Genomic DNA, 25,281 nt, shown 5'->3' on the forward strand with positions numbered 1-25,281 from the left:
GTCATACCTTACAGATTTGTTGTTGTATTTGTGCTGATAAGAACATATTTGTAGTTTCCAGGCTGCAAAAAGCCCTTAGGTCAGTATTTATTCATTTTATATGGTGATAATGCAGTCTGAAATGTTTGTTATACTTAAATAATTAAAGCTTTTTTTTTTTTACAACCTGGCAACCCACAAGTTTGACTTATTATTGGGTTATAACTGCTCTGTAGAGGATTTCTGAGTCCTTATTGTCCAATAGTGTTATACTTTATACTGTAGTTGTTAAACACTGAAACTCCTTTATGGAAAATGTCAACACAACCAAGGGACAGCATTAACAAGTTATAAAAGATAGTTTATTTACAATACAGCCAATATCGCTTTTTAGAAGACAAACTGTGAAATGAAATCTCTTAAAGCTTCTTGTGGATTTAGAAAGTTGTTGGTCCATACAGCTGCTACTGAACCTGTGCTTTAAATAAGAATTGTTGCAGTCCTTCATCCCTTTAAGGTGTTTTAGCAGCCGTTCTTCCAAAAAGTTAATATTGATCGAAATGTGGTCGACCGTTATTTAGAAATTAGATTTTTCCTGTTAATATATTCCTGAAACAAGTAATCAGTAATAATACAGTCCATTACCGTTTGAGGCAGAAGGCTTGTACTTCAGCGAGAAGAATAAAGTATAAACATGATACAATATGTGCATTTTTCCATTACATGTATTTTTTATATATAATACCACATCCTCCTGCATTCCCAGAGGTTCCAGACCTCTTGTTGAGATAAAAAAAAAAAAATCAGCCTTTTATCTCTATTGTCTTCTTTTAGTTGTCTCTGGTGATGCACTGAAGTTCATATAAAATCAATTAAAAAGAAAGGAGCTATGCTACTTTTGTTTCATCACATATATTTAATGTTACCTTGCATGCACTGGTGCATATCAGTTGCACTTAAAAAAAAAAAAAAGAAAAAAAGTCCAAGTTTCAATTAGATCAATATTTCAAGCGAGAGCTGAGATTGAAACGGCGTAAAAAAACAAAAACAAAAAAAAACGTATTGTGTTGAAGCACTCACCACAACAATGCTGTGAGCCACATGGATGTAGTTACCATAGCGATACATCTGTTGCCACCTGTGATGCTGGAGCAATTACAAGGAGATCAAACTTTCCTCTTCCGCCTCTGGCTCTGCAGTACTGACAACAACAGCATCAGCTGGTAAGAAGCTTTGTTCAGGTGGAGCTGGGGGCGGGTCAGTGGGGCAGCTGCGGGTCGGGTGATTGCCGAGTTGGCCGATAGGATGATAGACAAAGCAGTAGGTTCCTGGTTGGCAGCTGTTCTTAACACTGATGGCCAGCTCTGTAGGCACTACTGGCTGGTGAACACCATTCTTATATAGACTGAGTGTATACGAGTCTGGGGAAGACAAACAAGGAGGCATGACACTACCTGCTGAAATAACAATGCAGTGATAATATAATAGAGTGACAATAACCCTACCACATACAAAGAACACTTTTTTTTCCACATTCACAACCTTAAACACTGCTCAAATATTACTTGTTGCTTTTCCTCCTGCTCTATTTTCATTCTATCTTTTCTTATTTTCTCATTTCCCTGTTGCACACGAGTGCACCAAGAGAAAATAGTCCTGAAGATAAATTTCAGCAATCTGCCTTGCTAAAGTGTAGGATTCCATAGTTCGCAGCCAAGGCCAGGATAGCTCATCTTTTGCTGGATCAATGTTTATACTTTTAGAAAAAAAAAAATCTCTATCTTGCAAATTCCCCAGCCTAATGGAAGCGCATTATTCAGTCCAGGAATAGCACAATTAATAGTTTGAAAAAGCAAGTTTTGTCAACTGAAAAGAGTAATATTGTATAATTCAGACATTCACCTTGCTCAAAGAATGCAGCACACTGCTCGACTAGCTGTTGGATCGTCGTCGTGGGGAGGACACCCATAGTTTTTGGGTTGGTTCCAACCTCAGGACAACACACTGTCAGGAAGTCCTAAAGAACACGCAAGAAAACAGTTACACACAAACTTGCACACAATATTACCTAGATTTTGTTCTCGTGTCATGTCGGACCCGGTGCTCCGACGTGTTCATGTCACGTTACAGTAGGTTTGTTAGTTTAGGATGTTTATTTTTTCCTCCATTCGTCTTCTTTTTTTGTGTGTGTGTGTGTGGAGGTTTACCTACAAATTCCTCCTACAAAGCAGCTGTTTAGTGATTTCAATCACAGGCTGGAGCTTGTTTCACCAAAGCCTCCCTTGGGTTTGTCTTTTTTGTTTGTTTATCTTATGCAATTTTTCAACACACATCAGAGTCCCATCTTAGTTCTGTTTCCCACTATAACAATGCTACGAATCAACAATGTACTGGATGAGACACAGCTGCATTTGCAACAGGTGAACAATGGGCGCAGTTTGATCGGCCTGATCAAGTCTCCACCCGTCATCTGAACACTGCTTCAATGGACTTAAAACAACTTTGCTGTACACAAATTTACTTTAGTTTTATTAACCTAGAAATAGTGCAGAACATATATCTTCCTCATTTTACATGTCGTTTGTTTGGTTTTTAAATGTTTGCAAATCCTCAAACCTTCTGCTTATTTTCGGGTTTACAAATATGCCTTCTTATTTGTAAACATTTGTTGATACATATTGCATTTCCATAATTATATTGTCCTTCATGGTACATAGACTGGCTGCATCAAATCCTCAGTGTCTATTTGATCATGTGAGTCACTGTGACAGTTTCTAATCACGGAGTCTGACATTGTAGATAATGCAGTGTGTGTGTGTGTGTGTGTGTGTGTGTGTGTGTGTGTGTGTGTGTGTGTGTATATGCGCATGCCCCCGTACCCGAACAGATCCTTGGGCCATGCGCTCCTGGTTTAGTGTGCGTCGTCTCTCCCAGCGGTGGATAGAGTCCTGAACCTCTCTGCTGAGCTGCCGTGTTGCTGACCTCTGTTGGTCAAACGTTTTAATGTGCTCCAGCGCCCCGTAAGTAGTGGTCAGATAATAGGAACCTACACACACACACACACACACAGTAGGGCATTATCGATGATGTCATGAACACAGATATATCAGGAAATACTGGTGTTTATCAGATTGAAACAATGTTTGTGTGTACATGTATTCATATATAAATACACTGTTTATATGTATGTATTTGTCGGTGTACCTTCTCCGAGTGTAAGTGATGGGTCCATCAGCTCCATCATGTATTCAACATCCAGCTGCAAGGCAGAAAGATTGGATCTAGCCAGGACATACATCATTACAGGCAGGAAGTCATCAGCGCCATGGGCCCGCCCTAAACACACACACAAATAAATAAACTCCGGAGGCCCGTTAGCAGATTCAACATAGGATATCTTTCTTTTAACCGTCTCAACCTAAGAAACGAGTTCACGCTAAGTGGTCACATGAAGATGGTTAAAAACTCGATAAGACAACACACGGTTTCCCGATCCAGCTATTAACATTAGGTTGGGTTAGGGTTAAAAATAGAACCAACGGAAACAGGCGGTATACAAATAACATGTCACAATAGAGTACTAAAATAGTCTATGTAGCGTACCACACTGCAAATGTACACAATATAAACAGAATGCGTAATGTGCAGTGTAATACCACAAATAGCCCACTAATAACTGCACTGATGTAATGTCCTGCAAATGTGATGAGTTCACAGATGTGCAAAATCAGATTTTAAAGTTTAATTTCACGTGTTCTTATGGAATGAATGGCAGTTTTAGCCTTTCTCTTTCAGCTACAACCCCCGCAGCATCAAATGTACTGGGGAGAAAATAGGGAATAAATATAATCAAAAGCAGGTTTGCTGTTATATTTCATAGGTACCATTTGCCTACAAGACAAAAAGGATAAATTTGTCTTTTCATGTTTAATCAGTACTTTGCTTGCAGACTGGCATCTACATGTTAGATTAGTCCAAAAACAGCCATAGACAATTTATTTAGCCAATGTGAAGTATTTTTTAAATATGACCAGCTGAGATGTGTTACTATAAAAATAAACTGCTTCTGTCAGGATAGTTAGAAAATGATCAGAGGTGAAAAAAATTGTAAAACAGTATCCAACAGCCACTGTGACCTCGGGTGACATTATACAGTGGGTACGGAAAGTATTCAGACCCCTTTAAATTTTTCACTCTTTGTTTCATTGCAGCCATTTGCTAAAATCAAAAAAGTTCATTTTATTTCTCATTAATGTACACTCAGCACCCCATCTTGACAGAAAAAAACAGAAATGTAGAAATTTGTGCAAATTTATTAAAAAAGAAAAACTGAAATATCACATGGTCATAAGTATTCAGACCCTTTGCTGTGACACTCATTTAACTCACATGCTGTCCATTTCTTCTGATCCTCCTTGAGATGGTTCTACTCCTTCATTGGAGTCCAGCTGTGTTTAATTAAACTGATTGGACTTGATTAGGAAAGGCACACACCTGTCTATATAAGACCTTACAGCTCACAGTGCATGTCAGAGCAAATGAGAATCATGAGGTCAAAGGAACTGTCCAAGGAGCTCAGAGACAGAATTGTGGCAAGGCACAGATCTGGCCAAGGTTACAAAATAATTTCTGCAGCACTCAAGGTTCCTAAGAGCACAGTGGCCTCCATAATCCTTAAATGGAAGAAGTTTGGGACGACCAGAACTCTTCCTAGACCTGGCCGTCCAGCCAAACTGAGCAATCGTGGGAGAAAAGCCTTGGTGAGAGAGGTAAAGAAGAACCCAAAGATCACTGTGGCTGAGCTCCAGAGATGCAGTAGGGAGATGGGAGAAAGTTCCACAAAGTCAACTATCACTGCAGCCCTCCACCAGTCGGTGCTTTATGGCAGAGTGGCCCGACGGAAGCCTCTCCTCAGTGCAAGACATATGGAAGCCCGCATAGAGTTTGCCAAAAACCACATGAAGGACTCCCAGACTATGAGAAATAAGATTCTCTGGTCTGATGAGACCAAGATTGAACTTTTTGGCGTTAATTCTAAGCGGTATGTGTGGAGAAAACCAGGCACTGCTCATCACCTGCCCAATACAATCCCAACAGTGAAACATGGTGGTGGCAGCATCATGCTATGGGGGTGTTTTTCAGCTGCAGGGACAGGACGACTGGTTGCAATTGAAGGAAAGATGAATGCGGCCAAGTACAGAGATATCCTGGAAGAAAACCTCTTCCAGAGTGCTCTGGACCTCAGACTGGGCCGAAGGTTCACCTTCCAACAAGACAATGACCCTAAGCACACAGCTAAAATAACAAAGGAGTGGCTTCGGAACAACTCTGTGACCATTCTTGACTGGCCCAGCCAGAGCCCTGACCTAAACCCAATTGAGCATCTCTGGAGAGACCTGAAAATGGCTGTCCACCAACGTTCACCATCCAACCTGACGGAACTGGAGAGGATCTGCAAGGAAGAATGGCAGAGGATCCCCAAATCCAGGTGTGAAAAGCTTGTTGCATCATTCCCAAGAAGACTCATGGCTGTACGAGCTCAAAAGGGTGCTTCTACTCAATACTGAGCAAAGGGTCTGAATACTTATGACCATGTGATATTTCAGTTTTTCTTTTTTAATAAATTTGCACAAATTTCTACATTTCTGTTTTTTTCTGTCAAGATGGGGTGCTGAGTGTACATTAATGAGAAATAAAATGAACTTTTTTGATTTCAGCAAATGGCTGCAATGAAACAAAGTGAAAAATTTAAAGGGGTCTGAATACTTTCCGTACCCACTGTATATTACATTTTCCTCAATTGTCCAATATTCTCTTCATTTACTTGCTTTAAAGTCATTATCATAAAGTATCTTGACAGAAAAAGTGGTGAAAATATTAAAAATAGAGCATACAAATTTTTTTTTGGTGGCCTTGTTTTTGTTCCTGACCCATCCACAGCAAGTCTACACCTGGTAGAATAACAACTCGTGTTCTGCAAGGTAAAAAATACCGTTTTCGTCAAGGGAGCCTGGTGTTTTTCAAGATAGTGTTGTAATGACTTCAGTTCCCACATAACAGGGCTATCTGATGGGAAGGTAAACCAAACACTGTATACCTACAGTTCCTCATGTTCTGGAAAAGTACCAAAATGGAAGTAGAAGCTTGAAAAAGTCCCTTAAAACAAAGTTCTAAGAACTATAATGGTTCCCAGTTCTGACGGTATGGACACAAAAAAGGGGGTACTTTCTCCCACCGTTCTTACAACTATGAAAAGGTTCCTGTGGTACGAAAACATCTAATGAGTGGAAGGGGATCACCACAAACCCATTTACAGTGGTGGCCCATCAGATGACTGACATAGTGGCCACATTTGGAATTACAATCAATATTTCCACTGACCTAAGAGGATATTATGATCACATTAAGAAGAGTTTAGCGTTCATGTTCACTATCTTGTAGCTTTCTATATCAGTGCCAAGGCAAATAACCTGCCTCCAGGTGAGGTACAGTGTGTTTACTTCTCGCTTTACAATGTGACAAAAAATTGTGACTTTAGATGAACGTTAAGATTCAGAGATTAAATAAATCAGAAGAGTTCTGACCTGGAGAACTGACAGACATGCAGTCATAGATGACTTTGCAGGTCTTCAGCAGCAGCTCGATCTTTTTCTGGGGAGAATACTCCTGATGGAGATTGTTTAGTTTGATGCTGATCTTCTCCATGGCAGAGGCTTCAGGGACAGCGGTGGTTATTCCCAATGCTGTGGTGGTACTGCCCAGGACAACAGACTAACATACACACAATACACACACCATCAGCATCACAAACTCCTGCTACTGCTGATATGAATAGAAATGTACTTGTCGAGTACTGAGTGTACTGACATAGTTCAATGCAGCTGTCGTGCAATCCTAATGTTGGTAGTAACTTTACAACTACTGTCATTCAATATTAGATTTACCAAAAAAAAAAAAAAAGCTCATGTGCAGTCCCACCTGGTTCTGTGCCAGCTGTTTCAGGCTGCTGCTGTTGTTGTGCAGTTTCTCCAGACTCTCGTATATGGGCTCCCTCAGTGGCTTCAGTACACTTTTACACAGAGCTGACTCTACTATGCTCTCTGCAAAGACACAATTTAGTTAATACGTTTCTTATCTCCAAATCTTAATATCTGAACTCACAAACAATAGATAACTTGGATCAACTCAATAGTACCTTTTCATGAGATCACCCTTTTCGATACATACTTTCTGACATAGATTTTTGGTTTCCAAACCCAAGCTGAAAGCACTGCTATTCTCTCCTGACCCACAGAAAACATGTAGTACAAACAATGTAAAGAACTAAAAGACGAAAGCTTTTTAAAATGTCCTATTTGGCTTCCACATAAGATCTCAATAATTCATGAGAATTTATTTATTTATTTATTTTTTAATCATAAATTAAGCATTTCTTTAAAATTTTTAAGTTACCTAGTTTGTCTTGTGTGTACTGATGTTGTGGCTCCAGCATGACCTGCAGCTCTGTACTCTGCAGCAGATAACTCTTCAGTTGAGTCATCATCTGTCTGATCTCCTGTAACAGGTCAGTGGAGAAGGCATGCTTCGACATGGTCTCCAAGGTGAAAGCACGGTGCTCTTTTACCTAAATGCAAAGTATGAACATTTTTACTTTTTTTTTCCATTTAAATTTGAGTCTTAATACGTTGTTGTTATCTGTAGGAATTTAGATATACAAGCTCATGACTGAACTCAAATTCAAAACAGGTAAGAATAGTCCCCTCTCCCCCCCCCACACACTGTGTACTCACTAGGTTACCGAAGTAGCTCAGAGGGTCCCTGGCCAGCTCCACGATGCGCTGCGTGAGGCGTCGGTCGTGACTGATGAGTCCGGTGATGACGGTAGACAAGCGGTAGCGAGCTCGGCCCAACATAACAGTCGTGGGGGTTCTCCTTACTGTTGCTTTGGGGCTGCGTCTCTCTGTAGGGCGACTGAAAAGAAATAAACAGAAAGTCTAAGAAACTGTAATTCTATATCAAGTGCCTTTCTGTTTCACACTATTTTGTATGCTTCCTCCACATGTACTTTACAATGTTTTTCTAGTATTTGGCAGTTTTTAGCTTGAGAATCAAAGAACCGAAATGTTTTTCTATTTGTGGAACTATAAAAGGTTAAGTTCACAGCAATTCATTTGATTTTAGATGGGGGAAAAAAGTTGCTAAGTAACTTAAATGAATCAAACTTAATCTAAGCCCCTTGTGGGGTCTCACACACACACACACACACACACACACACACAGGCTGTGTGGTTTGTGTTCCCTCTATCACGCTGCAGAGCTGTGGCTCGCTTGCGTGCGTGTCCACATTGGCAGCACTTCACCATTGGCGCTGCTGCATGAAACTGTAATATTTACTGTCAGTCATCTTCACATAATACTGCAACATGCAGACAAGCTACTGTACTGAAGGGCCACTATCCTATATTGGTTGTATGGGGCTGTGTCTTACCAGTGAATAGCTAGTTGCTATTTTTACAGAGCATGCGAGTCTGTGCATAAGTACATTAAGAGGAAGAAGAGTTCCAGATTAGACACTTGTGGTCCACCAAATCTACCTTGGGTAGAAGCTGAAACAAAGTTACAGAGAAACCTTTCAAAGATCATGTCGATTAAGTGCCACTTTAGAGCAGGCCAAGGGTTCGGGTTAGCGTGTTGCTGCTTACAACAACTCAATAGGGAATGAATTTGGCTACTTAACTTCGGCAAATTCTTTGGAAAAGTTTGATTAAAATGCCAAGGCAGTAAGGAAACTATATTAAAACAAAAGCTACATAAATAGACCTAATAGTGTACTTCTCATTAAAAAAAAAAAAAAAAAAAAAAAGGAAAATGTTGGAATGCCAGAAAATGGAAAGATAAGACTTCGCTATTCTGAGATCCTCACTAGCTGGGCAAAATAAAAAGTCCGCTCGGGGTTAGTTTAATCAAAAGCATTTACCTTGTGTCATTCCTTATTTTGTGGCCTGAAATATGTACCAGTGGAAAGCTTCTCATAATTAACTGCTAATTAGATTTTGGAATATAGTTTCTCTAACTGGGAATAATAAATCTCTCATTCACAAAAGTATTCAGACCCTTCATTCAATAATTTGTGAAAGTCTCTGGCAGCAGTTACAATGTCAAATCGTCTTGGCTACAAACTGGAATCTGGGAGGTTTTTCAAATTCTTCCTGGCAGACCCTGTCATGCTCCTTTAAATTGGATCTAAAGAGACTGTGAACTGCCATCCTCAGCTCTCTCCAAAGATGATCTATGGGGTTTAAGTCTAGGGTTAAGCAGGGCCACTTGAGTACGGTCACAGACCTGTCCTGAAGCAACTCCAGTGTTATCTTGACTGCATGTTTTCGTTCACTGTCATACTGAAATGTGAATGATCACTCTGATCTCAGGTTGTTGCGCTTTGGAGGTGTTCTTTAAGGATCTCTCCATGTAGCAGGATACAGCTTCCACCGCTGTGCTTCACTGTGGGGATTTTATAAATCCAGGTGATGAGTAGGACATATTGTTCACCGGACACAGAGTTCTGCTTAAAAAGAACATTTTTCTATTAATGGCATTTGGCAAACTATCATGTGTCTTTTACTCAAAGTGTCCTCAATCTAGCTGTTCTACCTTAAAGGCCTGATTTACGAAGAGCTGCTTCGATGGTCGTCCTTCTGGCAGGTTCTTTTAGAGGACAGAAGTTATGTAGATTGACTGTTGGGTTTTTGATAACCTTCCTGATCATGTGCCCAAGTTACTCAGTTCAAAGGTTGTGAATACTTGTATAAATGAGAGACTTTGAATTTGGAAAAAAAAAAAAATTCTACAAACATACTTTCATTTAGTTATTTTGGGTTATTCGTGTAGATTAATGGGAAAAATGCAACTTTAAAATGAGATCTACAACACGATAAAACGTGCAAAAAGCAAAAGGCTCCAAATGCTAACCAAAGCAATTGTATGCGAGCAGCAGCAGCTAATGTAAGCCCCTTAGTTTACGCCTGGGACACACCGTGCGTGGGTGGTCCATTAGGTCTACCCTCGCTGTAATTCTGTGGTTCACGTGTCCACACTGCTAGTGTGTCTGCTACATTCTACAATGAGTTTCCCTTTGATAATGGCCATCAGTAATGAATGGTGTAAGTTGTAAAAAGCAGTCACGTGATTTTTGTTTTACTCTTGTTCAAACCGACACAGCGAGGAGAGATGCAAATAGACAGAGGGAGAAAAAGTACTGCCCTGCACTTGTTAAATTATTGGCATTATATAATTACATTGGGTTTTTGCTACGATTATATAGTCCACATGCAAACAAAGATCTTTTGCCAGTTGTTTCTGGAAAACCCGCACGTCACGTGTGAAAAAATAAGTGTCTATTTTCTAGATGATACACTGCAGAAGTGAGGTATGACTGCACGTGATACGCGTATCAAGCAGGCTGTGTGGTTGCTCTAATCTGCTAACGAGTGCAGAAAAAATTAAATCAAGACATTCTGGGAACCCCAGGCTTTTGCCACAGAGGCAGCGTGTCCCAGACCTTAGACCTTTCAGAGGGGGCAATTACATAATGATGGGGGTAACGGATCATCTATATTTCAGTTTAAAAAGTGTGTATTTAAGCCTAATTAGTAGTGCTTTGGGTTTCCATTTGATATAGTTCAATTCATAATAACAACTACGTCTCTTTTAAGACTCGAAGTGCTGCTGAATCACAGCAGCAGAAAATGCAATGAATTTGATCAGGAGGTTATAACTCCTGTTTTATTCAGAAAATGAATAAAATGTCATTTTAGGTGCAGCACAAACGGAGTAGGTTTATTTTCATGTCTTAAGTGGATTAAAACACGCATGAACAGACCTATCCAAAATCTCACCGACAGGTTTGGTGGATGTCCTACATATTTAATCCCACTTGCATGAAACCTTCTGATTCAGTTAATCATGAATCGGGCAGTTGGCGCGTGTCACGAGGCAGTAGCCACATTCAGCTATAAAATATTGAAGGCACTCAGGTTAATTGCAAATGCATTGCAGTTGTATTACACATACAAGGGGTTACAATTCAAAAGCCCTTTTCATCATGTGGTTTAGTAATCTGGGCGGCCGTGCAAGGCCACAGAGTTTGACACTGCATCATTTACTCATAAAAGGTTAGGGCAATTTACGCACTGCAGCATAGGCCATTTCATTAACAATTGGAAAGTAAATTAGGCACACTCAAAAACTGGGAGCTTTAAGTGTGCGGAATTTACTTCTGCTTGCTCCTCAAAATCGCCAGAGTTGTGCCAACGGTCCACCAAATAGCAAACAAGTTGGCCACACCTACTTGCCCCCCCCCCAGAGCACCTGCTCTTGTGCGGCGCCTGCGCTGTGCCTAGTTTGATAAAAAAAAATAGGGCCCAATATCAATAAAGTAGTACTGAAAGGTCCAGTGTGCATTATCTTTTTTTTTTTTTTTAAATAAAGCGAAAAGTAGTTGCATTTATAACGGAAAAAGGTGAAATAGTAAAGTTTAGGTGCTAGATATATTTTTTTCTTTAAAAAAAAACACTAATACATTTAAAAGGACGATGGGCAATATTCTCTTAGACAATATACATTTTGCAAATGACTTTAAATCAAGTATTTCAAACCGTTGTGTGTATTCATTTCAATGAAGAAATGCTTACATATATAGGCCTGAGCTTAATTAAAAAAAAAATTTCTCAAAGGTACAATGTCCCTTTCCTGAATATACAGTGAAAGATTTAAAAAATTTGCTCTGCACATGTGTGGATTAAAAAAAAAAAAACGATAGAAAGAGTGAAACCTAATCTTATTAGCAGTTGAAGTGTAATGACAACAGTTTTACAGATGCCTCTTTGCAGTGCATGACAACTGAATTCCCTCCTCTTTAACACATCCCAGTGAAAGACTCGGACCTACTTGTGGTTTGGCTCCTGTTCTTGGTTCGGCTCTCCTTCTTCCTCTGTGCTGCTGGTAGAGCAGGAGTCGGGGTCAGTTCCCAGCACAGCACTCCCCTGTGGCGAGTACAGTGACACATCTGGTCGCCGTGCAGGGGATGGAGGGGGTATTCTCACCCCAGCGTTCTGATTGGCTAATCCTCTTCCAGCCTGGTTGGGGCACGCAGGTGAGTCTGGGAGACATGCTTTTGTCCGTGGTGGAGGAACTGGACGAGACGGTTTCTTTACTGATGGTGGACACTGGGAACTGGACTTCTGCTTGTCCTCATTCTCCATTTTCACCTCTTTTTCCTCCTTCTCATTCTTTCTCCCTCTCTTTTCTCCATCCTCGTTCACTGCCTCCTCTTGATGTTGGCTACTGTTCTCTTGTTCAGCACCTTCACAAAGCACACCCGGTTTATTTCCTGCTTTCTCCTTTCCTCTCTCACCTCCCTCCTCGCTCTCAGTTTTCTTTGCAGGATTTTGTCCCTTCTCTCTCTCCGTCCCCTCTCCTACCTCTCGGTCAGTGCTTTTTCTGGAAGAGGTACGATGGAGAGGAGCAGGAGGCAGAGGAGGGGCAGCTCGGCTCTGCGGGGGGACGGGAGGCCTCGACGGAGGAGGTGACGTTGACATTGACTTTCTCTCTTCTACTCCTCCCTTTGCTTCCTCTTTTCTCTCAGCTTCTGAAGTTCCTGTAGATAAAGTCTGAAGCAAAGGGGGAGGGGAGAAAAGGAGGCCCATCCCAGAACCTGAGCTGAGGGAAGGAGGTCGGGGTGGTGGGCGCTTGTATTTAATGTCCTGGTTGGGTGTGGTTTTAGTCGGATCTTTAACCTGCGAGCCTGCCAGCTGTGAGGCCGTTTCATTCTGCGAGGAGGAGGTGGTGTTCCGATTGGTGATGACATCATGTTTGGAGATGGAGGAGTGGTTCAGGTCTTTGTTTGGCCTCTCTTCCACAGTGACTGGGTTGACATACAAGTACACATTGGGTTGAATGGTGTGGTTCTGATGCAAAACCAGGTCCTTGTTCTTAGCCTGCTGGTTCACTTCAGATGTCCAGAAATCTACAGCAGAAGCAGTCAGTGTCAAAAAAAACAATTGTTTTGTTTTGTTAATTTATCAGTTTCACATTTATTTTCCTTATTGATAATGTATAAACATTCTTTTGGCTCCCTATAATTGTTTGTCACGTTATACAATTACATATAAACTTTGACTGTTGAGCTTGATGGTCCATTATTGACCTGGGAAATAGCTTTTGAAAAACGGCACCCGGTCCATTTATTGGGATTTATTTTTCTTTTGGAGGTCAGAGTTACAGCTCATAGTCCAGTATTTCTTGACTTTTTCTCTTGGACTAGAAGTAGCTTATTTAAATAGTATGCTTAAATGAATGTTAAAGGAAATAAGTTCATGCATTCATTCTGTGACATTTTCAACATCTGTATATCCTGTTGTTGTTTATGTGTTTTCATGCAATGCAGAACCATTTCCTTCCATCTTTCATTGCTGTGCCCTGTGATAACATGACCAATCCGCTGATGACAGATGTATCTACCTGCACCCAAAGCTGAGATGACCTCCAGCTCCTCGGTCTTTGTTGCTGTGGAAATGGCTTGAGGTAACCTCAACGGTACAGCCAGGATGTCCCTGATTGGTAGATTCAATTAGAAAAAAAAACAACAGTATTGTGTGTAAGCAAGTTCTTATATCACAAAACAGAGTCCTGCATGTATAGTGTGTATGTTAATATTATATGTGCGTGCAGATTTGTATGCGTTACCTGCTGGCACAGTAAAAGGCGATCAGCTTGAAGATGTCATCAAAAACCAGAGAGGAACCATCCAAATGGACAACTGAGACAGAAATGTATTTAAGAATAAATCACTAACTGCTCTGAAATGTTATCTGGTGACCAGCCATACAATTCTTGCAATTTGTATTTCCACCATCAAGTTTCGATGGAAGCTGTCCAAAGCAGTCGCTGCTTTAGTTCGTAATACGTACACGTCTTGTGTTGTTTGACCGTCAGATTGTGTACAAGCGGTGCTCCCTGCTCATCAGGCAGGCGTACCAATACCATTGTGGCCCTGTCCTCTGTACTGTGAACCAGGAACGCCTGTAAATGTCAAAATGAGTAGTTATAACATTGATGTTCAGTGAATTACAGTAAAATGCTGACTCGTTTTGGAAATACAGTATGTGCACAATCACAGACAGTATGCAACACTACAGTCTATAATTTTGTTTCAATTCTATAATATTGTATTCGATTTTTTTATAATCATAGTTCGTGCAACAGAAAAAGAAAGCATTAAGCCTTAATCAGTTCGTACGTTTTTAAAAGCTGATACTAATATTTTTTTGCTACAGCTGCCAGATATTATTGATAATATCTGTATTTAACAAGTGTCATAGTTTCCAATAACTTCCTAAAAACAAAATGGTGTAACTATGAACTCAAGACTTTTTGAAAGAGGCTCGTTATAGGTCATTAAAACTCCAGCCTCTCTGCTGATTCCTGGTAATCTCTCAGTGATGAAATCAGTGTAAAATGTTTTAAAAATACACATGATTCTTCAGTTTTGTTTGATATAAAAAATGAGGGGTATATTAGATGTATATTTCAAACTTTTTCTCTGCTTCCTGTCCTTACGCTGAGCTAAGCAGAACATGTCCTGTTGCTGAAGATACTTAACCCTCCTGTTGTCCTCGTGTCAAAATGACCCGCAGCTGTGTTCAACCAAGTTCTATTTTATTTCTATATTTTTATATTTTTTTGGGATCATTGGTCATCATTCTTTAAAGAAACCCTCACAGCCTCCTTGTCACCAATGATCCCCAAAAAAATATGAAAATAAAATAGAACTTGGTAATGTATTGCACTGTTATGGTACTGAATTTTCTTATCTAGCATCAAAAGTTAAAGAGAATATTAAACTATTCATTTCAATTGAACAGAGGAAAATTCATCTTGAAATAATAACCGACTAAGAAACTCAACATAACTAAACATATCTCATAAGTTTATACATATTCTTTACCCTGTAATTAGTTGCAAATTATACAGTTATTTCTGGGAAACTTCACTGGACACTCTTTGGAACTTATAGAACTACAAAGTAAAGTCTTCTATTTTAAGAATTGCATCAAACGTGTCAAAGAAAACTTTCAGAGCAAGTTAAAGAATTCCAGTTATTTGTCATAAGACATCCAAAACTTGTATTTAAAAAAAAAATAATAATAATAATTTTTTTTTTAGAGAGAGGCAAACTCTAATTGAGATGTTATGTGAAAACAGTGGGTAGAAGTGTGTGTCTTACCCCCGCTGTCTCTTTCTCCATTATACTAGTGCTTTGGTCTTGGCTCAGTCCTTTGGGCTGCCACACAGATGTGCTCCCAACCAACTTATCTAAAGAACTCGGCACAGAAGGAGCTGGTGAAGATGGTGGGATAACAGGGGGAGGCGGAGGGGGTGGTAAGAAGGAGGTGGAGGATGAGACTGTAGGAGATAATGGTGGAAGTAGAGGAGGAGGAGGAGAAAAAGCAGGAGTCCCATCAGAAGAGACAGATGGCTGCAGAGGAAGCAGGGAAGAAAGAGAGACCAGAGTAGGAGAAAGAGATGCAGGAAGAGGCAGAAGAGGGCTGGAGGAGAAAGAGGGAGGAGTAGAGACAAGAGGGAGAGGAGGAGGGACGGATGGAGGGGTAGACGGCGGCAGTGGAGGTCGAGAGGAGGCCTTCACTATAGGAGGTGGTGGTTTGGGTCGGCATGGCCTGGCTGGAGGGTGAGAGGGCAGCGAAGGTGGAGAAGGTGAAGAGATGGATGGAGTGTTGAGTGCTCCTGTCAGAGGGCTTGTGTGGCTGCAAAAGAAAAGAAAAAAACGCTAAAAGTCAAGAGGGTGAAAGATCATGTGGAGAATTTGTTTATAGCTCACCTCCGTTTCAGTCTCAGAAGCTGGTCACCAGAACTTGACCGCAGAAACAGACTAAGTTCGACTTGTGAACTGCAAGAGGTTTGTGACACATGACGTGTTTCTCACTGAGTAACTGCAGCTGTTGTTGAGAGTATTAGTTACGCAGCGGTTTAAGGAATGTGCTACATTGTTTTGCCTTAACAGAGGTTGCTTTACGACACAAAACAGAGAGTTGTTCTGCTCTCAGCTTGAAGGATAAAACTGGTATCAAAGAGATTTTCTTACTGTTAACTAATTCTATGAAAATACCAAAACAAAAACGGTGTCTTGTCCATTTATACCTCCCACCATGTTTGTGACTCTCAGCCTTGTTTGAGCGTCTTTAAGGACAACTGCAGTCTTTAAAGCTGCAATCATTTTTTATTTTTTACTTAAAGGCAGCAGAACAAGCTGTAAACACAATATTGATGGACTGCCGCCTTTTTAAGGTTGATATGGTGAACAGCGTAATGTTATGTTGATGTGAAAAAAGGAAACCTGTTGCCACACATCGTAGAGCATTTGTCGGTGACTATTTTTTCAACCTCATCTTAATACACAAAAGCGGCAGTATTTATGGCAGCAGGATGGGGTGTGTGGGATTGACTAAAACTGAACCACAATTGCCAGAAAATGCTGCTAATGAATGTTTTTCCACAGCTTTTGGACAATGTTAGGTTTTGGATACAAACTAGGTATCAGGCTTAATTCATTGGTTGTTGTTTACGAGAGTTAATGTGAAGAAAAATAGTTTCTTAATTCTTTAATTCTCTTCTTTAATTTTTCAGAAGGCTAATTAGGTGCTAGTTAATGTTACAAGCACTAGATAGGCAATTTGGCTGTTTTTGTCCCTTATCCTCATCTTTGCCCTGTGAGAACATGAAGGACGGAGAGAGTCGAGTGCAACACGCTGGGCCTTACCGGTGGAGTCAGTGTGGGAATTAAAAAAAAAATGTCTTGAATTTGAGCGATCAGCATTTGGATAGAAGCTACAATCATGATCATCTGACATTAATGCCATACTGATGTTTAAAACGTTGAATGTTAAATTGGCTATTGTATGGCAGGTTGCAACATTTCCCTGTGATGCAAAACCAGGCAACCACGTAACTCCACCTTGCCTTCAGATGACAGGGAACAACTGTATTGGTTTAGTAACCTTGATTTAAATAACTTGTATGTATGACAACACATTCTACTTTTGTTTAATCTCCAAGACATTTATAGTTAGACTCATCCAGCATTGCATTAGATACCAGAGCATACTCATAACTTGGTTTTCCAAGTTTTCTTAGTTTTATAAATCACATCAGTGACCTTTAATACGGTTGTATCAAGGGTGGATCAGTCCAATGAGTTTCCCTTTGGTAAGCGTAAGACAGTTATTGGAAATTCCATCCATCCGTCCGTCCGTCCGTCCATCCAGCCATTATCTATAGCCGCTTTATCCTGAACAGGGTCACGGAGGGGCAGGAGCCTATCCCAGCTCACTTTTGGGCAAAGGCAGGGTACACCCTGGATAGGTTGCCAGTCTATCACAGGGCCAACCCATAGAGACAGACGGAAACAAAGACCATTCACGCTTGCACTAACACCTGAAGGGCAAATTGTAGAATCACCAGTTAACCTGACATGCGTGTCTTTGGACGGCGGGAGGAAGCCGGAGTGCCTGGTGGGAACCCACACAGGCACAGGGAGAACATGCAAACTGGTATTGGAAATTACAGCAGATAATTTGTATGTTGTAGGCAAACTTCGTATGTATTACATCAGAAGACTAATGTAACACGCCGTTTTTTCCCCCGACTGAACTTCCAACTATCTCAACGTTTATACTGAGCTTCGTTTTTGAGCTGGAGAAAAACGATCCATGCAAACGCACAATCCAAATACGAGTTACCTAAAATTGCTGAATTCATTCTGTTCAAACGTTTTAAACCTGTAAAAATCTTGTAGGGATTTAAGAGGAATAGTTTACAAACTGAGTCAATCATATGATTACAAGACACACCCGAGGCCTGTTTTTGCGTCATGCGGGCTGACAGGAAAGGAGTAAAATAACCATTAGGTCAGCTATTTATCATCTTATTGCTTCCTGTATGCCGCTGTCGTGAAAAAATTTCCCCTCGGGGATTAATAAACCTCATGTTTAGAGCAGTGATGGCAGTAGAAATTGTAGTTGTCAGTTAAACACAGAACCAACATCCTAGATCATACAGCATTCGACTTATATTTTGATAATATTTGGAGACAACAAATGGTCATTTATTACACATGTATTTATATAGATAGGGAAGTGTTAGAATTATATTTAGCAATTGTTTTAAATAGATGTGAGATTTCTTTGCAGGCCTGTATAGCACACTGTTACTTTAGTCAGTTATGGAATGAAACCGAGTACATTTACTCAAGTACCATACTTAAGTACACATTTCATTAACTTTATTTCATTTCATGCAACTATATCTTTGTACTCAACAGATCTTAAACTACCCAAAATAATATAAAATGATTAGCTCCATCTAAACCAACAATAACAGTAAAAGCTGTTTACACATTAATGCTTTGTAAATAATAATCCATTAATACCATATATATGGTTATATATATCTTCAGAGGATCGACCTTCCTTCATGACTTTACTTTTGATACTTGGATTATATTTTCTCGTAAATAATTAAGTGTTTTTACACAAAGGATTTCCAATTCAGTACATTTACTTCTAATAGTACTGTATATTTAGCAAAGTATCCTACAACAGTATGTCTACTTAAGAAAAGGCTCAGAATACTTCACCCACCACGAACATTGCATTACCCAACATAACCTTCAGGGTAATACAAAGACATCATAATTCTGGTACTTGGTCTGAAATTAAATTATATTTATTTTATTATGACTTACAATTTCTACCTTGAAGAAAAAAATCTTCTAAAGTTAAATAAAACAGAACAATTAATGTATAAAAAAAATGTGGAACATGTTCTGTTACACTTACGTGGACTTAGTTGAGTTAAACTAAGTCCAAGTAAGACTGACTAGCAAAAGGAAACCTAAATTAAATTTTTCCTTTACATCAACACTTGAAAAGATTGAACTTTAGGTAGTTAGATACTGAAATATTCATTTGTCATTCAAACATTTGACTGTCTATACTTGAAATCTAACATGCTTTCAAATTTCCGCATGCCACATAACAATCTGATCTACTTTTTTCAAGTGCTTAGTGGTAACTTTCAACCATTCAGATTCTACCATACAAGTGGGAAAAACAAACCCAAATGTCAGATTTCCTGTAACAAACTGAAACTAGATCTTAGACATGTTCGAAATTAGATTTGGTAAAACAACAGAAAATAGGATGTTCCGAAAACTCAGAAAAGTCATTGACCTATTTATTAGTCAGTGACTCATCACGTCTGTTTTTCCTGCCCTGACTGTCGACCTTCGACTCCCCCTCCCTCCCACGACAGTTACAACACCCCCCCCCCCTCTTGCCTCGACAGAATACAGTTCCAGCTCTGTATTTTCACACAGCGACATGGTCACACGCATCTCAAACTTACCCTGTGTCCTGGGAAACAACGCTGGTTTCCATCATATTTCCACAGATTGAGTGTTCGACTGCTCCGTCTCTCTCAGATCCATCGAAAACCCCACCTCTTCTCAGCCCCCTTTTTTTCTTCTTTCTGTTGATCGAAGCAGGACTGAATAAGGACAAACTAAAAGGAAAGGGAAAATCTGTTTATATGTGTGTGTCAGCCCTCCCCTCTGTTTCTGCCACAACTTCCTGAGCTGATCATCAGGCAGGAAGAGGCCGAGCACTTTGGTCAGACTTCCCCTACTCTCTTTCTTTTTTTTTGTGTCTGACACACAGTCTTCTGTCTGGTGCGTTAATGCTTTCTCACGCTGATCCTAGCAGTGCTACTCTTTTTTCGAGTAATGAAGTTATCCAATCATCAAAATTTTGTGGTCAAATCTAATTTTTCTTTTGTCAGTTCTTTCTTTATAGAAATATGACTGCACTGGTATCCCGTATGTGTGGCCTAAATGTAGCCTCCTCCTCTTCTTCCTTCTCTCCTCCCCCCCTCTACTTTTAAAGTTTTCCAGATGCTTCCCCCATTCAAACTGTGGAATGTTCAACTTCATGTTTCTTCAAAGCGTCACTTTTTTTTTTGACCCCTCTCCATTTGCGTCTTTCCATGCCACTGCTTTTGGTTCTCATCTTCCCCACCTCCTGTGACTTGCTCATCTCCTCTCTCGTGTATTATCCCTTTTACGGAGGATTTTTTTCAAGAAACTGGATTGATACTTAGAAATGTGCCTTTCACCGTTAAGTATCCATAACCTTTCAGATGCTTTTTCTTGGATTAAAACGAGGAGAAAAGACTAAACATTTTCAAAATAGTCAAACATGAAGACACAATTTGAATCCTGACATTACAACTCGCAGCAGTTACATCTGTTACAGATGTATGCTCTTAAGATCATTCTCTCTCTTTGGTTAGTTCACATTACCGTTTAATCAATTCACCATGCTTTTCAATTTTTTTTTACTTTGAACCTACAGCCCACAAGCAAAATAAAATGCCCCCAATCTCCCTGATAACCTGTCGGTCCCAGAGCTCTTTTATTTATTGTAAAAACCACAGATGTTCAAGGTAAGGTCTTTGCATATGTGGTCAGTGACAGACACATACACAACAATGCAGTCAGTGCAGCCATGCGTGGCGACTTGACTTTGCAGCTGCTTCCTGTGTGAACACCCGTGATCATACTGGCTTTGACTCTGCAGACTCTCTGCTCAGTTGAGCATATTTAAGTGTGAAGTTAACTGCACGCAGATTTCCATCAGCGGTGAGAAACCACTAGGGGGAGCTATGATACGGAGCTTTACACTGTAGTTACAGTACCCTGGAATAGAACAACAAACCCTATTACACACCAAGAGACACGGTCAGTCATTTCACTGTTTCATCACAGAAATGTCGTCGAGAGATGGTCCTGGTGATTGGGGAGGAGGGTGTGAAGGACGAACATGAATTCTTATAGTAGCACTATGGTCACAACTCTGACTTGTGGTAAACACAGCTGAGAATAAAGGACACTGATATTGTCACCTTCAGAGTTTGTTTTGGTAAAATGTTTGTACAATTGTTAATCAGTACAGCTGTGAAGCTACAATTTATCTAGGGCTGCAAAATAAGCTTTAAAAACAGCACTGCCCACACTTTCAAAGTTTTTTTTGGTGATTGTGTTAGCAAACAGTTACCCATTTACATATTACCTTTTATTTTGAGTCGTGTCTCTGTCCACCTGCTAAACCCATGTTGAATATTAACTCACCTTTGGTCTCCAACAACTTTTCAGCTGCCAAATGCTCCCCTATGTGTTCACTAGCTCGTTGCTAGTCGGGTCCAAAATTGGAATAGTCCTGCAGGAAAAAAAATGTGAAATGCATACAATGAAGGTCAAATCTAATGTGATGTCATCAGTCATTTAGAATGTGGGTGCAAGTCTGCCAAATGTTACTTCACGTAATGTAATTAATGTGGGTAACATTATCAAGCTGTGGAGTGCAGGGTGTTTTTTGGCCCTTGGGCTACCTTCATGTGTTGTTTTTGTAGGCCTGTGCATAATTATTGCGCCCGAGTTTGGTGTAATATCAGTGGTTTTCAACAACTGCTCAGTGTTGCCTACTTAAGGCCACCACCTGGCAGTGCATTCAGTTCAGCAGCCTCTTTTATTAAAGCAGACTATTACCTCTAAATATCAGCAGGTAAAAAGAACAAAGTCTCAAGTGTTAAAAAGCTATAATTGGTCCTGTATATACTTATATTGTGCTATAATATATAAGTAATGTTATATATTTCATAAGACATTTTTGTTGGCTGGTGCTCTTGGCAACTCTACAGCATGTGAAATTTTGATTTGTGTCAGTAGCAGGCCACCATATGCTGTGCCAGAAGCTTACTGTGGTGCCTCTGAATAGATTTCTAACCAGGACCATCTTTTATCTGGTTTCTGAACACAGTCCCTTTTTTCATTTTAGTCAAAACAGACACCGAGTATTTGATTTTGGTGACTTATTTGTTTACCAGGAGCTGGCTTTGAGATTAGACTGTCTATCAACATCCTTTACTGACAATGGTATGTGGAGTGAAGAATGAGCGGAGCAACTGTCTGTTCATGCAGCATGAAGTTTGTTCCTGATAGAGCTAAACATGAGTAATAAAGAGAATAAAGCCGTGTAAAGCCCATATACCAATCACATAATGGAATATTTAACAACAGAAAATACACTGTCCGAAAGGTTGTATGTTCATAATACAACTCACACCTGGTCATATTTTTATAGCTACATATGGGTGGTGCTGACATTACCACGTCATAGAAAAAAAGTTGCATAAAATAGAAATACTCGCGTAAAGTAAAAAGTATGTAAAAAAAACAGTCAGCATGGAGTGCTACTCACGTGTGTGAATTGTCGTCCCTCTGGTGCTCTTCAGTTTGGGGATCAAACAGTTTGAGTTGAAAACTTGAAAAAAAAAAATCTGAGGCACTCAAGAGGGTGATTAATTAAAAAGCCTATTGGCCTCATGACTGTTCAATCACAGTAAAAACTCATGCCAATGCATTTCAACCTCTAAGAACTTCAGGGCAGGTAGAAATAAGCTGCCTTTGGACTGTTCCTTATGTGTTGGTCACATGACCAGTATGGACCAATGAATTGTCACCCAGTACATAGGAGCAGGTAAAGACACATGATAGGAAACAATGTCCGGACTAAAAATCAAACGCAGACATCAAAATCTTAATATGTTAATAATTTAACATACATTTAAACATTAAGTGGCAAGTAACAAATTCCTGCCCTGATGAAGGCCTTAGAGGCTGAAACGCGTTGGCATGAGTTTTTACTATTGTTATGAGGTGAGTGTTTTACCAGGACCCAAATGCAGGCTCACAGACTCGGGGATCGGTTCCAAAATACAGTATTTCCATAAATAAAAACAAACAAACAAACCAAAAGGTGGCACCTACAGTGTCTACTTGCTTCCAAGTCGGGAGGGCAACTCCACCGACTGATCCAGGGAGACACGGCCGGCAGGACAGCCGGCAGACCAGCGGACGGGACCGCTGGAAAAAGCAGAGTCTATAATCCTCCGAGTCGGGAGGGCAACTCCACCGACTGGAGACTCCGACAGGTAGCTCCGCAGGTGGAACAGGAGCCGGGGGAATGGGAACAGGACAGACGGACGGACGGGTGACTAACTAATGAACCGACCAGAGGAGTGCAGGGGCAGGGTACATATAGTCCGGGGAGGTGATCAGGGAGATGCAGCACACCTGCAGGAGGTGATCCGGGGTGAGTGGCTGCAGCTGCTGGGACCGGTGAGGGGCGTGGCCACGGGAGGTGAGAAGAGGAGGACACAAAACAAGCAGACAGGGGACTGAGGGTACACGGGAGGAGAGGTGATCGGGGGTAAAACGGAGGAAAACAGGACTCCTGACAACTATGATTGAATAGCGATGACTGATTAAAGGCTTTTTAATTAATCACCCTCAGCCTCAGATTTATTCAAGTTTTCAACTTAAAGTAAAAGTATGTCAAATTTGTACTCAAGTACAGCCCTTGGGGAAAAGTATTTAGTTTTAGTCCACCATTGGGGATCAGGACTACAGTTCATCCTGTGAGATCTTGACCGTTTGTATATACAGATTGCACTTGCCCTCCCTCCACAATAATCCACATAATTCAGACCAGCCAGGTGGACCCAATGACATTTTTGCCCCCAGATCACTGCCACTGGCATGGTTGAATATCTGCTAAAACATATTTTAAAAATCCACAACCACCGTTGGGATGTAGTAATGTAGTTTCAAATATAGTTCTCAGGTTTTGAGTTTTCCACTGCTGAGACATCCGCTTTGAACTAAACAAAGCTAAATTGATTTTCATTTGTGTCATACAAATATTAAGAATACTCTGGGAATCCAGAAAAACAGTAGTGTTAGGAAAAATAGTAACTCATTGTCAGTGTGTAAATTAAGTTACTGTTATGTGTGAAAAGTTTCCGTTAGTCTATGTAGATAACTGTAGTTGAAAGGTCACTACTACATACACAAACCACGAGTTCCTCTCTTGCAACAAAGGAACTGGCTTGTCTAGTTTAGCACACACATTGATTAAAAGCAAACATACTCATATAGGGTGCAAAGAGCATTGAACCCCTATGCACTCACGGTACACAACATGTGACCTTATCTATAGTAATGTAATCACGTGATGTTTTGTAACCACATACATACAATAAAAGGAGCAAAGAGGGAAGTCGGATTTGGAGTTGGCTGATGCCAGGTGAAGAGCTTACAACTCTAAGACCCTGCACGGACTTCCCTTGCTGCAAGTAAAACTCAGATTTGGTGCCGAGCCTTGTGTTTGTCTGACTGTGGGTTTGATTCTTATGTTATCAGCGCTATGTTACGGTTCTGAACCTAACAAGTAGCACTGGTCACTTGGTCAAACACATATAATAATCTTTTTTGATGTTTTTTTTTGACATGCAAACCCTTATTGTCTGTGAATAATGACTTTTGTGTTTCAGAAGCACAGATAAAAGTATGATGCAGCTGTTACGGCGCTGACCAAACGTTATGGTGAAATTAGCCTGCAAACATGGCTCTGCACATTGTAATAATTGTCATGGGGATAATACTGAACAGAAAGTACACGCTTTAGTTTGACAGTCAAATGGACTTTAATTCAAACTGGAAGTCACTTGCAGAGTGCAGACCTCCACCAAGGCCAATAGTCTTCTGTGATATGCAAATCTGCAACTGCAACCTCCATATATGTCTGGATATATTTCCAAAACTATTACAGTAATGTCAAAACATAGTTGTGCCTATGACTTACAAACTGTATCAGCAGTTGTGCCAGTTCAAGTTCTCCCCTCAGTAATGATTGCTTGCTGTATTAAGTTTGAGCAAATACAGTACATGTATATCCCAGAGGACTACTGGTACCTGTGAATGTGGACTGTTATATGTAGTCATTGTATCTCTAGAATTGCCTATGTTTCACTTTTAAAGTTTGCTGCCATAAACTAGATTGCATGATACATCGTTTTGTTGGCCAAATGCATTTTTGTAATGTTAATTAATTCAAATCTGCTAAACATTTGAATGGTTTCTCCCTTGGCCCATGCCACACCCTTCCACTAAGTTTCATGGAAATCTGGCCTGCAGTTTTTTAGATTCCTGTTGACAAGCACACAACTAAACCAAAAAAAAAAAAAAAAAAATACCCTCCTTGGGAAAGATAATGAATAAAAAACAAAAATGTGCATTTCCCAACTGTGATGTAGACTGTTAGATGTACAAAG

At 40.2% G+C, this 25,281-nt stretch overlaps 1 protein-coding gene across 1 annotated transcript; it reads right to left on the bottom strand.

Moving 5' to 3' along the window:
• Positions 1-325: 325 nt before the first annotated feature.
• rin3 (Ras and Rab interactor 3) lies at positions 326-22,467 on the bottom strand. Its single transcript, XM_069160930.1, has 16 exons — positions 22,368-22,467; positions 21,239-21,326; positions 19,459-19,581; positions 15,263-15,800; positions 13,947-14,058; positions 13,723-13,795; positions 13,498-13,589; positions 11,926-13,003; positions 7,770-7,950; positions 7,432-7,603; positions 6,958-7,079; positions 6,564-6,750; positions 3,184-3,315; positions 2,859-3,025; positions 1,882-1,996; positions 326-1,400 (listed from the first exon to the last, which is right to left on the bottom strand). The coding sequence occupies exons 3-16, from the start codon at positions 19,491-19,493 to the stop codon at positions 1,135-1,137; spliced, it is 3,270 nt and encodes a 1,089-aa protein (XP_069017031.1). The 5' UTR covers positions 19,494-19,581; positions 21,239-21,326; positions 22,368-22,467; the 3' UTR covers positions 326-1,134.
• Between the last annotated feature and the right edge of the window lie 2,814 nt (positions 22,468-25,281).

The sequence above is a fragment of the Embiotoca jacksoni genome, unplaced genomic scaffold (genome assembly GCF_022577435.1).
Source record: "Embiotoca jacksoni isolate LCO1_2020_lvr unplaced genomic scaffold, fEmbJac1.0.p SCAF_27, whole genome shotgun sequence".
Taxonomy (NCBI): Eukaryota; Metazoa; Chordata; class Actinopteri; family Embiotocidae; genus Embiotoca; species Embiotoca jacksoni.